We start from the raw sequence: 16012 nt of genomic DNA on the forward strand, positions 1-16012 counted from the left end.
ACAATTATCATTTGATAACGTGTATTTTTCATAATCATCTTCATTTCAACGTAACGATTCATTGCATATACAGTTTAGTGTGGTTTTAACAATAGATAAGTACTGGATTATACTTCAGGTATTAATTTAGTTAAAACCGTTATTATTTAAAGGACCTTTTTTATTTAATTAAAATATGACTTTGTTTTAAAATCACTATAAATATTTTATCATAACTTAATTACAATGTCTACCGGTTTCAAAGCTAACCGCTGCAGCGGTTAGCTTTGAAACCGGTAGATCAATTTTTTCAATCAGCGCGCTGATTGAAAAAGAAGCGTGTTTTTCCGCTCGATTTTTTCAAAGAATTTATATAGGATACTTTTTTGTTTCTTATAATATATATGGAAAAATACATGTATGTATATATTTTAATTTATAACTCTTTTCTTTACAAAACCAAATAATTATATCGAAGAAAAACTTATTTTTTAATGCAAAAATTATGTTATAAGAAAAATATATTTACGTAAGATGTTACCTGAATTTAGAGAAAGTAAATTTACGATTTACTTAATACATGGCCTTAAGGTGGGATATTCGATAGCCTGATACATAATTTTCTTAAAACCCAGGTAACATTTAGTGTATTTTTTGGTGTTGCTTTAAACGCCGTTTTTGTATTTAAAAAATAAGTTTTTTTCGAAATAGAGTAAAGAGTTATTGAAAGGTAAGAAGTTAAAAATAAATAAAATAATAAAAAAATACAATATATATTATAAAAAAATCAAATTCCAATAAATACACATTTTTTTATTGTAAAAACATTTCCAACATTTCGCGCAGCCGGTCGCGTTCTGAATTTATGCGCTTGAGATCTCACCCTATAAACAGTCCTATAAACATGTTCAGGATAATGGAATTAAAAGAAGAAAAGTTAATGTTATTAGTATTTCAGGAAACAGAAACATTTATTCATAAAAGAGGTTGACCATGACATTTAAAAATGACGACACTTATACTAATACTGAGTGCATTGATCTTTCTGTCAAAAAATAATGGATATTCTACTGAAACAGGTATTTAAAATTCAAATTTTATCTCAAATTAATACTCCTGTTGATATTTATATATTGCAAAGACTACCAAACTCCTATTTTCAGTTTGCAGTACGAATTTAAAATTATTGGATACGATCATCACCGCGGAATTAAAATATAGCCTGCCACCTATAGCTAAAATTACTAACTACAATTTAGCGAAGTTTCAAACCAATTACTCTACTTCCAAAGCTGAGTACTATATTCTGCCAGAAGGTGTCGCTAGATGTGTCGATTTGACGACAAAATATGGAAGAAATCAAGAAAATGGAGGGAAATTAAATAATGGGGCTACGAAAAAAGATTCTTGGATTCAATTTGTTTTACTATCTGGAGAAATACTGTTTATCATTTGTATTTTTATACTGTGCTCATTTTACTGGGTTGACGTTTGAATATTGAAGTACATTAAACAATAAAATTAAATTACAGAAACTATTTAAATATAAAAAAATTTCCTACTTATATCCAATGATGCACAAGGCATGAAAATTAGTTTATCCAATGTCATTTTGATTAAGCAGTATATATCAGGGGGTTATTATGAAACACAAATTGCCGTCAACAACATTTGTGTCCAAATTCTTATTCACAAATCTGGATTTCTTCACTTATACTTATGGGAGTTATTTTTTACTTCTTTTTTTACATCTCAACATAGATGAAGAAGAATATGATGGAGGTCTGGGTGTTTATACCTGCCAAAGACTGGTTAACTCGTTAAATGCCAATTTGACTATTTTGAAATTCACAAAAAAAAAACTTATCGGTAATTTTTGTATTTTAATTATATAATGTTTTAAGTTTTTTATTTATTTTTTGATTGGATGATGGTTTCTATAGTTAAAGCCTTTTGAATAAAGCTCTTGATTGAGGTCACTGATGCCACCCATGGCGCTGCGGTCCAACACAGGCAAGGTCACTTTTGCCCCCCATGCCCCCATGGCATTTAACGTGTTGAAGTGATCATTCCAAATAAAAGTCTCTGCTAAATATAAAAACCTTCTCAATCCAACATGAGATGGCTGTTGAGAACTCATATCGTTCACTCCTTTCAAGAACGTCATAAATCATAAATCGACAATTTTCAGTTGTGCATGTTTTCGGAATGCCCAGAAAATGTACTATATCCCAGCAAAAGAGTCATATTTTTAACTTAATATTTACCCGCTACAGGGCAGAAAGTGTTATTTTTGCATTTTGAAGAAAGGGTACCTATTGTTTAATTATTTTTTTAAATATACTAAATATTTTTCAAATGACTAAAAATCCTTCAGATTTTACCTAAAAAGATCTGTTGCACTGTAAAAAGTTCAATAAGTGGCTTGATATTTATTTTTAATACATTGTATTATATTTTTAAACTCAAAAAACGTTCTGTTGAAAAATCAAGTTTTTTTATTTATGATGGTCTTGAAAGGAGTGAGCGATATGTAAGAATGTGAAGATACCTTTATCTTGGAATGGAAACAATAAAACACAACATCTCCCGTATTAATTATATATTTTGGCCAAAATACAAATTACCTTATATCAAACTTATTCAAAACAAAGATATAAAAACTCTTAGCCTAGTTCTTAACAAAATAAGGGTCTCTATCACAACAAAATAGGCAAGTCTTTGATTTTCATAAATACTTACAAATTAAGTCTTAGGTTTAATAGTTTGAGGTAACATACTCTAGATTTAAGATCAATGCTGCCGTAAAATACATGTATATTAAAATTTAAGTAATTATTTAAGCAAATAAATGCACCTTTGTTACAGCTCTCTTATATTATAAATAAATGTATATTAGATAAAATATTTGTTATTTGTATAACTTTGGCAGTGATTAATGCTATGGATTTTATTGAAAAATTGTAAGAAGATATAAAATTATATTATTACTGTGTGGTCATTCTAAGATTTATACATAAAATAAAAATGTTTTGAAATAATCATTCAATAAATAAAGAAGGAACTCTATTTTTTCTTCTTCTTGATGTAAGCCTTGTGGCCTGTTTTCAAGAGGGATTAGCCTCCTGCGATATTGATTCCCAGATGTCAATCCATCTCTTCGGTGGTCTGCCCAGGAGTCGTATACCTTAGGGTTGGCCGAGCAATGCAATGTTGGGAGTCTGGATGGTTCCATTCTCCTCACATGCACGTGAGAAGGAACTCAACTACTTCATCAGGACATATTTGCTTGTTAACCAGTTCCTAGTCTAGCAAGCTAGTTCTTTGCCAAGGCAGAGAGTTTGTATCTCATTGATGAGATGGTATTCTGACTTTTCAGTAGTGATTTTCCTAAGCCAAATGTATTAATATATTTGTATTTATTGACAAACCTGAGCGGCGTTCAGGCAATCTTGTTTCCACTTGCTAAAGACCAGTTCTTTCAGTGAAGAATTTTCAAATCAAAATTCAACTGCTGAGTGGTTGAAAATATATGTTTCAGAGAGGATTTTCACCTTCTCTTGCAATCATTTAGTGTCCACATTCTTTATATGTATACATTTTTTTAGCTATTTTTACATTGACAAATATTTTATAGTAAATTTTGAATCATTATATACATATTGAAGTGTTTAATTTATTAATGTATATAATTTAAAGTAGTATAAGTCAAAATAATATTTATATTATATTCAGTATATTAAATTGTCTGTATAATGGATCGTATTGCAAAGTCAATGTGGCAATGGGCAGGTAATATGACTGGGCAGGGAACCAACAGATGGACTCCAAAAAGTTAGGCTGATGACATAATTCCTGTCGCCGCGACAATCGGACAGGAGAAAGAGAAGCATGGAAAAATATGGAAGAGGCCTACATAGAAAAGTGGAGAGATGATTGAAGAAGAAGAAGATGTTGTAAAATATTCAACTGACTTGATCAGCTATAAGTTTTAGCTCTGGGTTGGTGTTTGGAAGTATGACTATGAGACGTGATGCAAAGATGAAAGTGATTGAAGAAGATGCATAGGTGGAAGCCTTGATGATATGACCTATAGATGAATACTAGAGATGTCCTTGAAAGACCACATTATGAATGATGAAGTTTTCAGAAGGATGAAGGAAACCAGGCATCTAGCAAACCATATTGAAGGGAGTACGAAGTGGATGGGTCATATGCAGAGACATGAAGGTCTCCTACACAGTATACTGGAGGGAATGATTGAGGAAGCAAAATACAACCTTGTAGGTTCCAGATATGGAACAAAAATGTCTGTACCTCCTAAACGGGCTGAAGAAGATCGCTGAAAACCAATCAAATTGGAAAAAGAGATTAAGGGCTTTGATGCCAAAAATCCCAGGATTAAAACAAGAGAAGAAACTGTAGAAACCTCAAATATTCTTAATGAACTATTTTTGTTTTTGATTTAAGTTTTACTTGGTGAATACAACTTGTGTGTGAAACACGTGTCACAATAGATTTTAAGAAATAGTGGTATTTACCAAAATTAAAAATGGCTAAATATTACCACAAAGTGACTGACAAATCAATTCATGGAAATATTTTTGGTGTATTGGATGATAATTCTTCATAGTAATAAGCCTTTCAATGTATGTATAATACAAAACTTCATACCAATTGTACCAAAATACTGAAATTATTATCTTAGAATGACCACTTAATCAATATTTAAAAAAATCTGTTTTCTCAAATCATTGGGATTCCTGTCAAATCATTAAAATAAGGTTTAATTTCATGCAAAAAATAATATTTGTGTCAATTAGAATGCGTTATGCCATATTGAGGATGCAGTTGTCATTATCTGAAGCAAACTGGGCCTATCTGGAAGCCGAAAGCTTGATCCTCCTTTCCATAGTCCTGGGGCATGAAGTCCACAATGGGTAAGGCGTCTAATTTCTTAGATTTCAGTTCAAATACCGTATTCCCTTTAGTTTGTCCACTCTGAAAACCAAGATTTATCGCATCAAGTAAATGGAAGATTTTAAAGGTGTCACAACTTTTTATTTTTTTAAAGGAATAACCCTTCAAAGTCTCTATTTAAGATGCTTTTACGCAGGTAGGATATTAAGGATGGGGAAGGTAAATTTGAAAAATACATCACAAACACCCAGACCAATTAAAAATATATATATCTTGAATTCATTTTGCAATTGTCGGGAATCGAACCCGCTATGCCAGTTTCATAGTCGAGCGACTACCCAACTACGCCACAGCATCATATGAAACAAATGTCGTTCGTCCCTTTTTTATGGAAGAAGATGGAAGTCTGAGCATCCCAGGACTTAAAGTGATTACATAAGCCAGCCAAATGACAAATTGTAAGCCCATATTCTTTCATAGAAAAGGGGAAGAATGAGATATAATATTATAGGTGCCTCATCTGATTAAGGCTAGAGTTTCATATCAGTTGAGACACCTATAGTATTAAGAAAATTAAACTTTATATTACAATACCTTGCAACCGTCAACTTGCACATTTGGTCGATGCTTTGGTCTGTCGTGAGAGAATTCTACATCATTTGATCCACGCAGCTTTACAGATTTCTCATAGCCAAACGAATCAGCGTTATACCTGAAAAATACCATTCATAAAGTAATTGTCGCCATCTTTCATTGCATCAAAAATAAATGGATACTAAAATTTGTCCGTTTAAATCAAGGGTGGCCATCCTGCGGCCCTATTTGGTTTTATTTTAAATAAAATTGGTTTGATTTGTGTGTTCTAATTAATAATTTTAATTGTTGAACTTGATAACAATGTTAATTACTATACAGATATATTTTTTGTTGGTCCAATGTGTGTTTTCTTCTCACATCTGGTCATAGTAATGTTTCTTTTTCACAATTACCCTGATTGTACTTTCTGATTCACTCTGCATTCAAATTATTTATAATACTTTTAATAAAATCAATAAGTATGATATTCGTTGTATTTTTTTTATTATTACTGTCTGTATGCGGCCCTAAGGAAAATTTTAGGTCACGATGTGGCCTGGGGTGCAATTTGGGTTGGCCAGGCCTGGTTTAAATCATAGATCCCCAAACTTATTTCACTCGAGTCCCGAAAACTGAATCCCTAAAAAACCAACCATCACTCCACTTCACTGCGGGGGTAGGCAGAGAGAATAGAACACCATACCAATCTGTCTTTGAAATCAATCTTTGCCTCTTCAATCATGCCAAGTTTTCCTCAGTCTTCCTCCGCTTCTATTACCAACCACATTTGCCTCTTAAATTTGTATTGCTTCTCTATATTCACTCATTCAATTCACAAGGATAAATCATCTCAACACACCTTACTTAACTTTATCAATAATTTTTATCTCAGCCTTAAATTCATTCCTTATCATCATTCGAACACCTTAGGTAATATTTCCCAGTTTGGGAGCTGTGGTTCAAATCGTTTTAAACTGACAAATGTTATTATTACCAAGCGATGGAGTTGACACAGGAGTATGTGAAGTTCTGATATGCCTCTTCCGAAAGCAGTCGCAAGAAGTTCATCTGGACTGGGCCGATGGATTCGTAGGTGATCTGGAACGAAAATGAATCAATTAATTAATGTACTGTACATTCAAGATCAAGTTAAGTCAGCAGCAGGTACCTCGGTGGTTGGAGCGCAACGTGCAGCGCAGTCAAGGGATAACTGGAGAAGAGTCATTGCTTCAACAAGGGTGACAACCCTCAGTAATAAGACAGAAAGATTGTAAATTAACCTTAGAAATGTTACCTAGCAAGCTGGAAAGCGAAAAGACTTGAAATACTTCACAAAAATAAAATACAAACTTTATTGTTGACCACCTTTTTTGGCACTATTTTACCAAATGGTTTTGACAAATTTTTTGACCCTTATCCACACCCAATGGTGCAAAGAGCACTGCATCAAATTGATGCAATAGTAATTTGATTGCTTATTATACTAAAGCAAGGTGATCAGTCCTGTGCTTTTCAGCTCTCAAAGGCAACAGGTGAACGCGTTTGCAGAACCTATCCGTTTTAATTCATAAGGAACTCTTGCGAGAGGTGGTATCATGCATAATAAAAATAGTGAATGACATTGGTATTAAAAACTAAGCTAGGACACAAAATGCCGAACCCTCTTTTGGTGGAACGGAAAGCCTGTTGACGACAGTCAATAGTCTGCCTTCTCCTGGGAAGTTTTACGTGGTTTCCTCAAAGCAATGAGCAAATGCTGAGAAGTTCCTGATTGGCCCACGTTCATGTTCCCAACATACATTAAAATGACTTATTGAAATGACATTGTAATAATAAGCAAGGTAAATAATAAATGCAAGCCTCGTTTATAAAACAAAGTCCTTTGCTGTAGGTACCAGTCAAGTTATTTAAAAATACTCATTTTTTAAACCTAGCCTAACCTCACCTAACCTTATTTACTTCAGCCTTCTTGTGTCGAGTATTGAACAAAGACCTCCCTCTTGGACTTCCACAGTTTTCTATTGGACGCGACTCTCTTCCAGTGCAGGCTTACCACTTTTTTAATGTCTTTTTTAATTAATGTTTAATTAGTAAATACCACTATTTCTTAAAATCTACTATGACACGTGTTTCGATGCATTCCGCACCGTACACTTTATGTGAATCTAATTCTAAATTTTAGAGTTGGGTCTTTGGGATGTTGAAGGTTGAAGAGGGGGTAGTAGCGGTTTCTTATTTTTATTTATTAATTTAATTTTTATTTTAAATTTTTATTTCTTATCAGTGGAAACAAAGACAAAAGGGGGAAGGCTTAAATCATTGTCATATTGTAAATTATGGGTTTATTGTTATTTATATTTTTATGAATTTCTATTGTTTCAAAATGTTGCAGTTTATGGCTTTTCGTATTAATTGCGAAACACGTGTCCCAGTAGATTTTAAGAAATAGTGGTATGTACTTAGTAAAACATTGATTGAAAATGGATAGATTTTACCACAAAGTGACTGCCGAATCAATTAATGATTTTTTCAATGTCACCTAACCAAACCTAACTTCACCTAATCTAACCAAACCTTACTCACTTTGAATCCCCCCCGAAGAGCAGAGAACCACTCTGCCGCCCGTCCACGCTGCCAGGGTATTTCATGGATGTGTGCAGAATGTGCATCAGGATACACACACGTCTGACCCGAAGATGTCATGTTGCAAAACACATATGCAGAGTCATCGGCCATCCCTAAATTAGGGTCCACCCAGTACCAACCTGTGGACAAGATAACCATAGAATCAGTCATGTCGAAGATGGTTGATTATCACCAAAGAGGGAATAATTATGGAAAATTAGAGGACAAAGCAGTATCAAGGGTAGAAAGAATAAGTCTTGATTCTGCAACACAGTTTCCCAAACTTTTTCATCTCATAAACCACATATGTAGTCATTTTTTGCCATCCGTAGAAAACTCAATATAGCTTATATTGAGTTTTCCTTCACCTATCAATTACAAATGTTGATATCCCAACAAAGATGTTGAAAAATTGGATATCTGGAATATTTACAGGGCTTAAAACTTGTCTTGGCTGGTTTAAGTGGTCACTTTATACAGTATAACATTCACCGTTCTACCCTTAATTGATAAAATATTACGAAATAAATTTAAGAAAAAGTTGTATTTATTCTACAAAATGCACCTTTAGATTTAAAGTAGATTTTTCACAAAAAAAGTCTATTATTATTATCATTATAAGAAGTAGTAGTTTTATTTACATATTTTTTTTTAAATAAAACGAAAATATTTGTGTTTTTATTATTTACATAAATATTTCAATTTCATACTATTTCTGTGAGCCTAAACGGCTCATTATAAGAAATAGGTATCAAATTGTGGGTTCGAACCGAGAAACTCTGACTTAAGAGACCACGACACTAACCACGGGACCACATTCCGAAACGATATATGATGGACATTTAGTTTACATTTTAATTTAATTTCAAGTATATTTATTATTTCGAGAAATAAAAATATCAATATGATCCACAAAGTTAATGCTTTCAATATTCAAAACATCAAGTATATTTAATTAAAAATCATTTTTAGTAAACATTTTACTGGTAAGAAGTTCTTCTGCTTTAGTTAGTTACTGTGTCATGTTGTCAATATAATGAAAACAGGGTAGTGACTTAGCAAAGCGATGACAAACTAACCATCTTTCAGTTTGGGATGACTGAAGTGAAGGTCCTTGCAAGTCCTGGCGGGACTCTCCCGGCTGCCCGAGGGCTTCTTCATCTTCTCCAGGTCCTGCCTCATGGCGTAGATGGAGGTGTACATGTCCAGGAACTTGGGTTCGATGTCGTCCCCGAGCTCCTCCAGGAGATCTTCCTCCGCGTAGGGGTTGGTCGTCGTAGGGAACTTCCTCACAGCCTTGTCGAGTTCCGCCAGCGGAGTCAAGAGCTTCTCGATGTCGCTTTCGTGGATGTCGAACTCCCTGCGAATGGAAAGGAAACAAATTTTTGTAAAAATTATTAATTATAAAATAGATTGATAAGACAGACCTCTGAAAAATACTTTATGAAGGCATAAAGCTGTCTTTAATGAAAATTACCCTTTTGACATCTCAACATAAAAGTTACTGTAATATAATATTTTCATGTAATGTAAATAAACATTGACAGGGTCAACTCACGGCATGAGGGTTTACATCGTATAACTTCGTATATCATAAATCGTAAATTTTCAATCCTGCATGTTTTCGGAATGCCCAGAAAATGTACTGTTTTCCAGCAAAGGCATGTTTTTAACTAAATATTTACTCGCTACAGGGCAGAAAGTGTTGTTTTTGCATTTTGGGGAAAAGGTATTGTTTAATTATTTTTTGAAATATACTAAATATTTTTTAAATGGAAAAAATCATTCAGGTTTTACCTCAAAAGATCTGTTGCACAGTAAAAAGTTCAATAAGTGGCTTTATATTTATTTTTAATACATTTTATTACATATTTTAAACTTTAAAATATTTTTTTTAAATAAGATTCCCATATTTTTTTAATATCCAGCTTTATCGTTTTCCTTAGCATTGTCACTTTACACACGTGTAACATTTACCAATTCTTCCCATGATTGGCAACCACACTACTCAAATTCTTTGAACGTATATGGTTCAATTTTGAAACATAGTGCTTGAATCAATAGAATTTCACTAAAGACATCTATTGGTAAGATGAAAGAAGCTTGTTGAGCAGAAACTCTTTTATTTGTATGTGAGGTCCGAATCCTGGATTATAATCACACAGATGAGAAACGCCAGAAACGTCATTTTCATTCTTATTTTTATCATTTTAGCTAATAATCACAATAACGTTTTGAGTTTGTCCAAACACTTTTTCACAAATATGGATTATCTCCAACTAATTAGAGATAATTGGAGACAATCCAGATTTGTGAACACTGAAGTACATATTTGAAAACACTCGAAATATTGTAGATAAGGAGTGTTCTAGAAATGTATTTTTAAATCATATTTCTACTCACTTATCCCCACCAGCACTTCTCCTAACCCTCGCAGTCCCGTCCATCCTGAATAGCAGCTCTGGCGGCAGGAGTGGCATCTCCGCCGGGGGTCCAGGAGGCCCAGCGGGCCCCCCAGGCCCCTGCTCGCCCCGGGGCCCGTCGGACCCCGACACCCCCTTGGGCCCCGGCTGCCCCTCCGGGCCCGGCGGACCCATGGGGCCCTGCGAGCCCTTGAGACCCATGGGGCCTATTATACCCTGGACAAGAGAAATTATATGTTGAGTTTGTGTGTGCAGTAATTTAGGTGAGGGAATGTATGGGAAATGATGTATGATGGATGTTCGAATGATGATATAAGGAAAGAATACAAGATGTATTGTATGTATCTATGTTCTAATGTCATCAAAATAATATGAAACAATACAAGGCCTAGAAAAGCATTATAGAGAAGAAAAAATGGTGTTTTGAGATGGTTTGTGTTAGATTTTGTTTAATACATTTATTTTCACAGTATAATTATATTTATAAGATTTTGAGTGTGTCCAAATGCTTGTTCACAAAATCTGGATTATCTCCAATTACAGGAGTTATTTTCATATTATTTTTTGACATCTCATCAAAGATGAAGAAGAATATGGAAGTCTGGGCATTTACGGGGCTGACGACCGTCATAGGCTGGTTTAAGTGATCACTTTACACAAGTGTAACATTCACCAATTCTACCCATTATTGACAACCACACTACTCAAATTCTTGGAAGTTCTATATATATGAACCAATTTAGAAACCTTGTTCTTGAATCACTAGAACTTCACTAGAGACATCTATTGGTGAGATGTAAAATATATATATATATATATATATATATATATATATATATATATATATATATATATATATATATATATATATATATATATATATATATATATATATATATATATATATATATATATATATATATATATATATATATATATATATATATATATATATATATATATATATATATATATATATAATTATAAGTACAAAAATATTCTATTACATTAATACAAAAAAAAGATCCCACATAGGCATGGCCTGTGTGTGAGCATACATTTTATTTTAGAATTTCAAATAGAGGGTACTGGAAAAATACGATAGTTATCAAAAATATAATTAGTCTAAGAGTGCTAGTATTAAATGCAAATATTTGTTTTAACACAGACAGAAAAACTAATTAAAGAAAATTTTCATCTCCTTACAGTAGTTTTTATATTTTGCCATAAGTATATTCATTTGGGTTATTTAAAAAAAAACTTTTTTGTAACTTTATTATTTGTGTTCCAGTCTTGTTAACCTTAACCCCATGTCCCAAAATGAGAAATAGAAATTACTCATCGGGAATATTATATTTAATATATGACTTATTTATGTAATACATTTTGAAAAAATAAATAAATAAACAAAACATTTAATTTTCTTAATAATTTGAAAATTGTAAAGTAGAAATGTCTAGATAATTATTTAATAAATATATTTTTTGAATTAAATACAAAAAAAATTGACATCTCATCAAAGATGAAGAAGAATATGGAAGTCTGGGCATTTACGGGGCTGACGACCGTCATAGGCTGTTACACGTGTGTAAAGTGATCACCTTAACCAGCCTATGACGGTCGTCAGCCCCGTAAATGCCCAAACTTCCATATTCTCCTTCATCTTTGATGAGATGTCAAAAAATAATATGAAAATAACTCCTGTAATTGGAGATAATCCAGATTTTGTGAACAAGTATTTGGACACTCTCAAAATGTTGTACAAAAAAAAACAACACATACAATCCGTATAATAAACATCCAATATACTGACCACATCTCCCTTGGGTCCCTCAGGCCCGAGCGCCCCCACGGGGCCCCGGTCTCCCTTCTCGCCGGATGGGCCGCGCTCTCCCGCGCGCCCCATCTCTCCGCGGTGCCCCTTCACGCCCCGCCGGCCCCGGTCCCCCTTGGGGCCCCTGGGGCCCGCGTCTCCCGGACGTCCCGCCTGGCCTGTGGAGCCCGCCTTGCCTGGTGGACCTACTTCACCCTGAAATAATGACATTTACAAATATAATTAATTTAATTAATTTAATTTAATAATTAATTTAATTGTTGTCCGCCTCCGTAGTGTAATGGTCTGCACGCTCGGCTACCGTTCTGGAGGTCCCGGGTTCGATTCCCAAGGGGGGTAAAATAAATATAAGTGATTTTTTCACTGTAATATTTATTCAATTATACCATGGACTGGTACCTGAAGCGGAGGGCTGATCACCCTTCCTTCATGTGTAAACGATCAAGATAACACTGCGTTTATATGACAGTGCCCTATGCACCATTGGGGTGCGGATAAGGGTTTATTTTTATTATTATTCATTTAATTATTCAATAAAAATATTTTAAGGTTTTTTTTTTCTTATCATGACATTTTGGATACCCTATGATTAAAATGCCTAAATGTTACCTGAACGGTGTCAATTGATGTCTAAATGTTACCAGAACGGTGTCTAAATGATGTCTGTATTAGTTGCTCAAATATTACCTCACATTGTTACTTAAAGAGTAACTGTATAATAAAATGAGAAACATATTTATTGTAACTGCAGACAGTTGGTAGAATTCCATATTGAATTGTTGGATAATTCATCCAAAATTAAACAAGGTTTATTTGGTTGAATTCTACATTTATTTATGTATATTTTAATACGTGACGCATTTCGTCAAATATTCAATTCAACTAAGAATTCAACCAAATAAACCTTGTTTAATTTTGGATATATTACACAACAATGAGAAACATAGTTTTTCCTCATTTTTTTATTTGGTTTCGTCGTTACCGACATCATCAAACTAAAACAGAAATCTGAAAACTTAATATATTAAAGAGTAACTCGTATTTCTTCTTTCTTTTACTATGTTAACTCTTTAGATGGAGCATATGACCATCACATGTCTTCTCTATGTCACCCTGTCACACTTCATTTCCTTGGCTTAATCCCAGGTCAGTCCAGTACTCCAAAGTTCCGCTGAGTATAGTCGGTGAATGGTCATCTCAGTATTTACTCTATTTTACAGTATTTACTATATACGTATATTTTCTAATTTTCTCAACCACTAAGTTTAAACTTTAAAATAAGAATGGAAAATTGCAGTTTTATGTAATAAAAAAATTATAATTACAGCTGGTCCCGGTTGTCCCCTTATGCCTGGGGCTCCCTGGGCCCCCGGCTCTCCGGCGCCCCCGACAGGGCCTGGCTGACCCCCTGGGCCTGTCAGACCCATATCTCCCTTGTCGCCTGGCAGCCCTGTGCTGCCCTGCACGCCGGCTGGGCCTTCTGGACCCTGTGAAAAACATGATTAAAAATGATTAAATATACCATATTCTGTTCAACAGTCAACTGATTTAGTTCAAAATTAATTTGTTGTATTAATTTACACTATTTTGGTTGTGTCTAAACCTCTGTTCACAAATTCTGGGTTTTTTTCTCCAATTAGAGTCATTATTGAACATGCTTCCATATGTTTTTTTTATATGCCTATTAACTGTTCGTTTTATTAATTTATATTCTACATTTTGCCTTGTGTTTTCTTGTTTGTTATTTTCTTATCTGTATTTCAGTCTTGTTACCGTTAATCTTATGTCCCAAAACGAGTAATGGAAATTACTCATCGGAAATATTATAAATGTAACTTAAGTGTGTAATATGTTTAAATAAATCAATTATATTGCTAAAAATCAATTTAAATAACTCCTAAAGGGAGACAAACCCAGAATTTGTGAAAAAAAGTTTAGGACACACAAAAAAATGTAAGGAAATAAAACATATTGGCAGATGTTTAATTTTTTTGTTAATTTTATTTAACAGATAAAAAAACCTTTAAAAATACAATGTTACCATATTACCAATAAAAAAAACATACCATTTTTCCTGGCAGTCCTGTTTCTCCTTGCTTCCCCTCCTCTCCCTGCTCTCCTGGGAGTCCCGGGGCTCCGGCGGACCCGGTTACTCCAGGGGGGCCTACGAGACCCCGAGGTCCGACGGCCCCGGCCTCGCCCGGGGGGCCTGGTGGACCCGCGGGGCCTTCCAGACCCCGGGCCCCCTCGACACCGACAGTTCCCCTAGGGCCGGGCTCTCCTTGGACTCCGGGTTTACCCTCTTCGCCCCTCGGGCCTGCTGGACCTGGCTCTCCCTAGAAATTAAAAATATATATTTTTACAAAGATAGAGTGTTGTGGCGTTCTATTTTCTCTGAATGCGGAAGCAACATGATTGTTAGTTAGGTTTTTTTAAAGAAAAGTTCTTTAAGGTTGTATGGACATGTGGAGTAGCATCATACTAACGCATTTTTATTTTGATCGTTACTTACAATGCAAGGTGATCACTCCTGCTCTTCAGGGACCAGTCCTGGGTAATATTGAATCAACATTACAGTGTAAAATCACTGATATTTATTTTCAAGTCCCTCTTGGGAACCGAACCCAGGGCCTCCAGTACGCTAACCATTACACCACGGAGGTGGACAAATCATTACAAAACATAAGTAACTTAAATATGTTATAACAAATAAATACGTACAATTTTCCCCGTCTCTCCAGCGGGCCCTGGAGGTCCCGCAGGACCATCCTGCCCTCGGGGTCCTGCAGGCCCGTCGGGGCCTATGGGACCCGGGGCCCCATCAGCGCCCGGGGGTCCCCGTCGGCCCTGTTCTCCCGGAACACCGGCAGGGCCTACTGGACCTAAAATTTCAACAATAAACATGTTTTAAAAAAATATACAATTTTAACACATTTTTTTAAGGAATAACCCGCAAAGCCTGTACATTAAGAGACTTGTCTGCTGGTAAGGTAGGGAAGGGAAATGTGAAAAATACATCACAAATACCCAGACCAGTTGAAATGAAATCTTTGAAATTTAATTTATTTTGCGATTGGCGGGAATCGAACCCGCGACGCCAGTTTCGCAGTCGAGCGTCTACCCAACTACGCCACGACGTATGTCTTAAATCCTTCCGCATACAGGTGAGGTTTTCGACACATTCGTGAAGTTTTTCACATTTTCAATAAATTTCGCAACTTAGTTCCAAAAAACTTGCTTTGCAAGAGAAGGTCTGTCAGGAAGCCTAGATGCTTCTGTATCAGATCTGGGAATGCGGTGGGACAACTTTCAATACATTGATGAAGTATGGCCGATTGTTACGCCATCAATTGAGGGATGATTAATAATAATGATATTGATTACTTTAAACCCACCTTTAGCCCCATCATCTCCCGTCTCCCCCTTCGTCCCCGGGGCCCCAGGGGCCCCCTGCATTCCGGCGGGACCCGGGGCTCCCCGAGCCCCCCTCGGCCCTGTTTCTCCCTTTGGCCCTCCCCGCCCGGCCTCACCAGTAGGGCCCCTTTCTCCCGCTAGGCCTATAGGACCCGCGGGTCCCCTAGGCCCTGGCTGACCCACGTTTCCAGCTGGACCCTGCATCAGAAAAGATAATTATAATTACGATTTTTTATTTATT

The 16012-nt window shown here is 35.2% G+C and overlaps 1 protein-coding gene and 1 long non-coding RNA gene across 2 annotated transcripts in view; one reads left to right on the forward strand and one right to left on the reverse strand.

Moving 5' to 3' along the window:
• The first annotated feature begins 102 nt into the window (after positions 1–102).
• LOC148312250 (uncharacterized) lies at positions 103–1217 on the forward strand. Its single transcript, XR_015839260.1, has 3 exons — positions 103–118; positions 930–1058; positions 1143–1217. It is a non-coding gene; the product is annotated as an uncharacterized LOC148312250 (long non-coding RNA).
• Positions 1218–2511: 1294 nt separating this feature from the next.
• Positions 2512–16012, reverse strand: part of LOC148312251 (uncharacterized) — a 45044-nt gene continuing 31543 nt past the window's right edge. The window contains exons 24-34 of the mRNA XM_088277528.1: positions 15753–15969; positions 15079–15239; positions 14424–14693; positions 13683–13844; positions 12337–12552; positions 10504–10739; positions 9180–9460; positions 8059–8240; positions 6470–6573; positions 5494–5611; positions 2512–4980 (exon numbers count right to left, since the gene is read on the reverse strand). Of these exons, the coding sequence (XP_088133654.1) occupies positions 4837–4980; positions 5494–5611; positions 6470–6573; positions 8059–8240; positions 9180–9460; positions 10504–10739; positions 12337–12552; positions 13683–13844; positions 14424–14693; positions 15079–15239; positions 15753–15969 (2091 nt within the window). The 3' untranslated portion in view covers positions 2512–4836. The remainder of the gene's footprint in view (positions 4981–5493; positions 5612–6469; positions 6574–8058; positions 8241–9179; positions 9461–10503; positions 10740–12336; positions 12553–13682; positions 13845–14423; positions 14694–15078; positions 15240–15752; positions 15970–16012) is intronic.

The sequence above is a fragment of the Brachycentrus maculatus genome, unplaced genomic scaffold (genome assembly GCF_059751285.1).
Source record: "Brachycentrus maculatus isolate JH-2025_06_01 unplaced genomic scaffold, ASM5975128v1 h1tg000046l, whole genome shotgun sequence".
Classification (NCBI taxonomy): domain Eukaryota; kingdom Metazoa; phylum Arthropoda; class Insecta; order Trichoptera; family Brachycentridae; genus Brachycentrus; species Brachycentrus maculatus.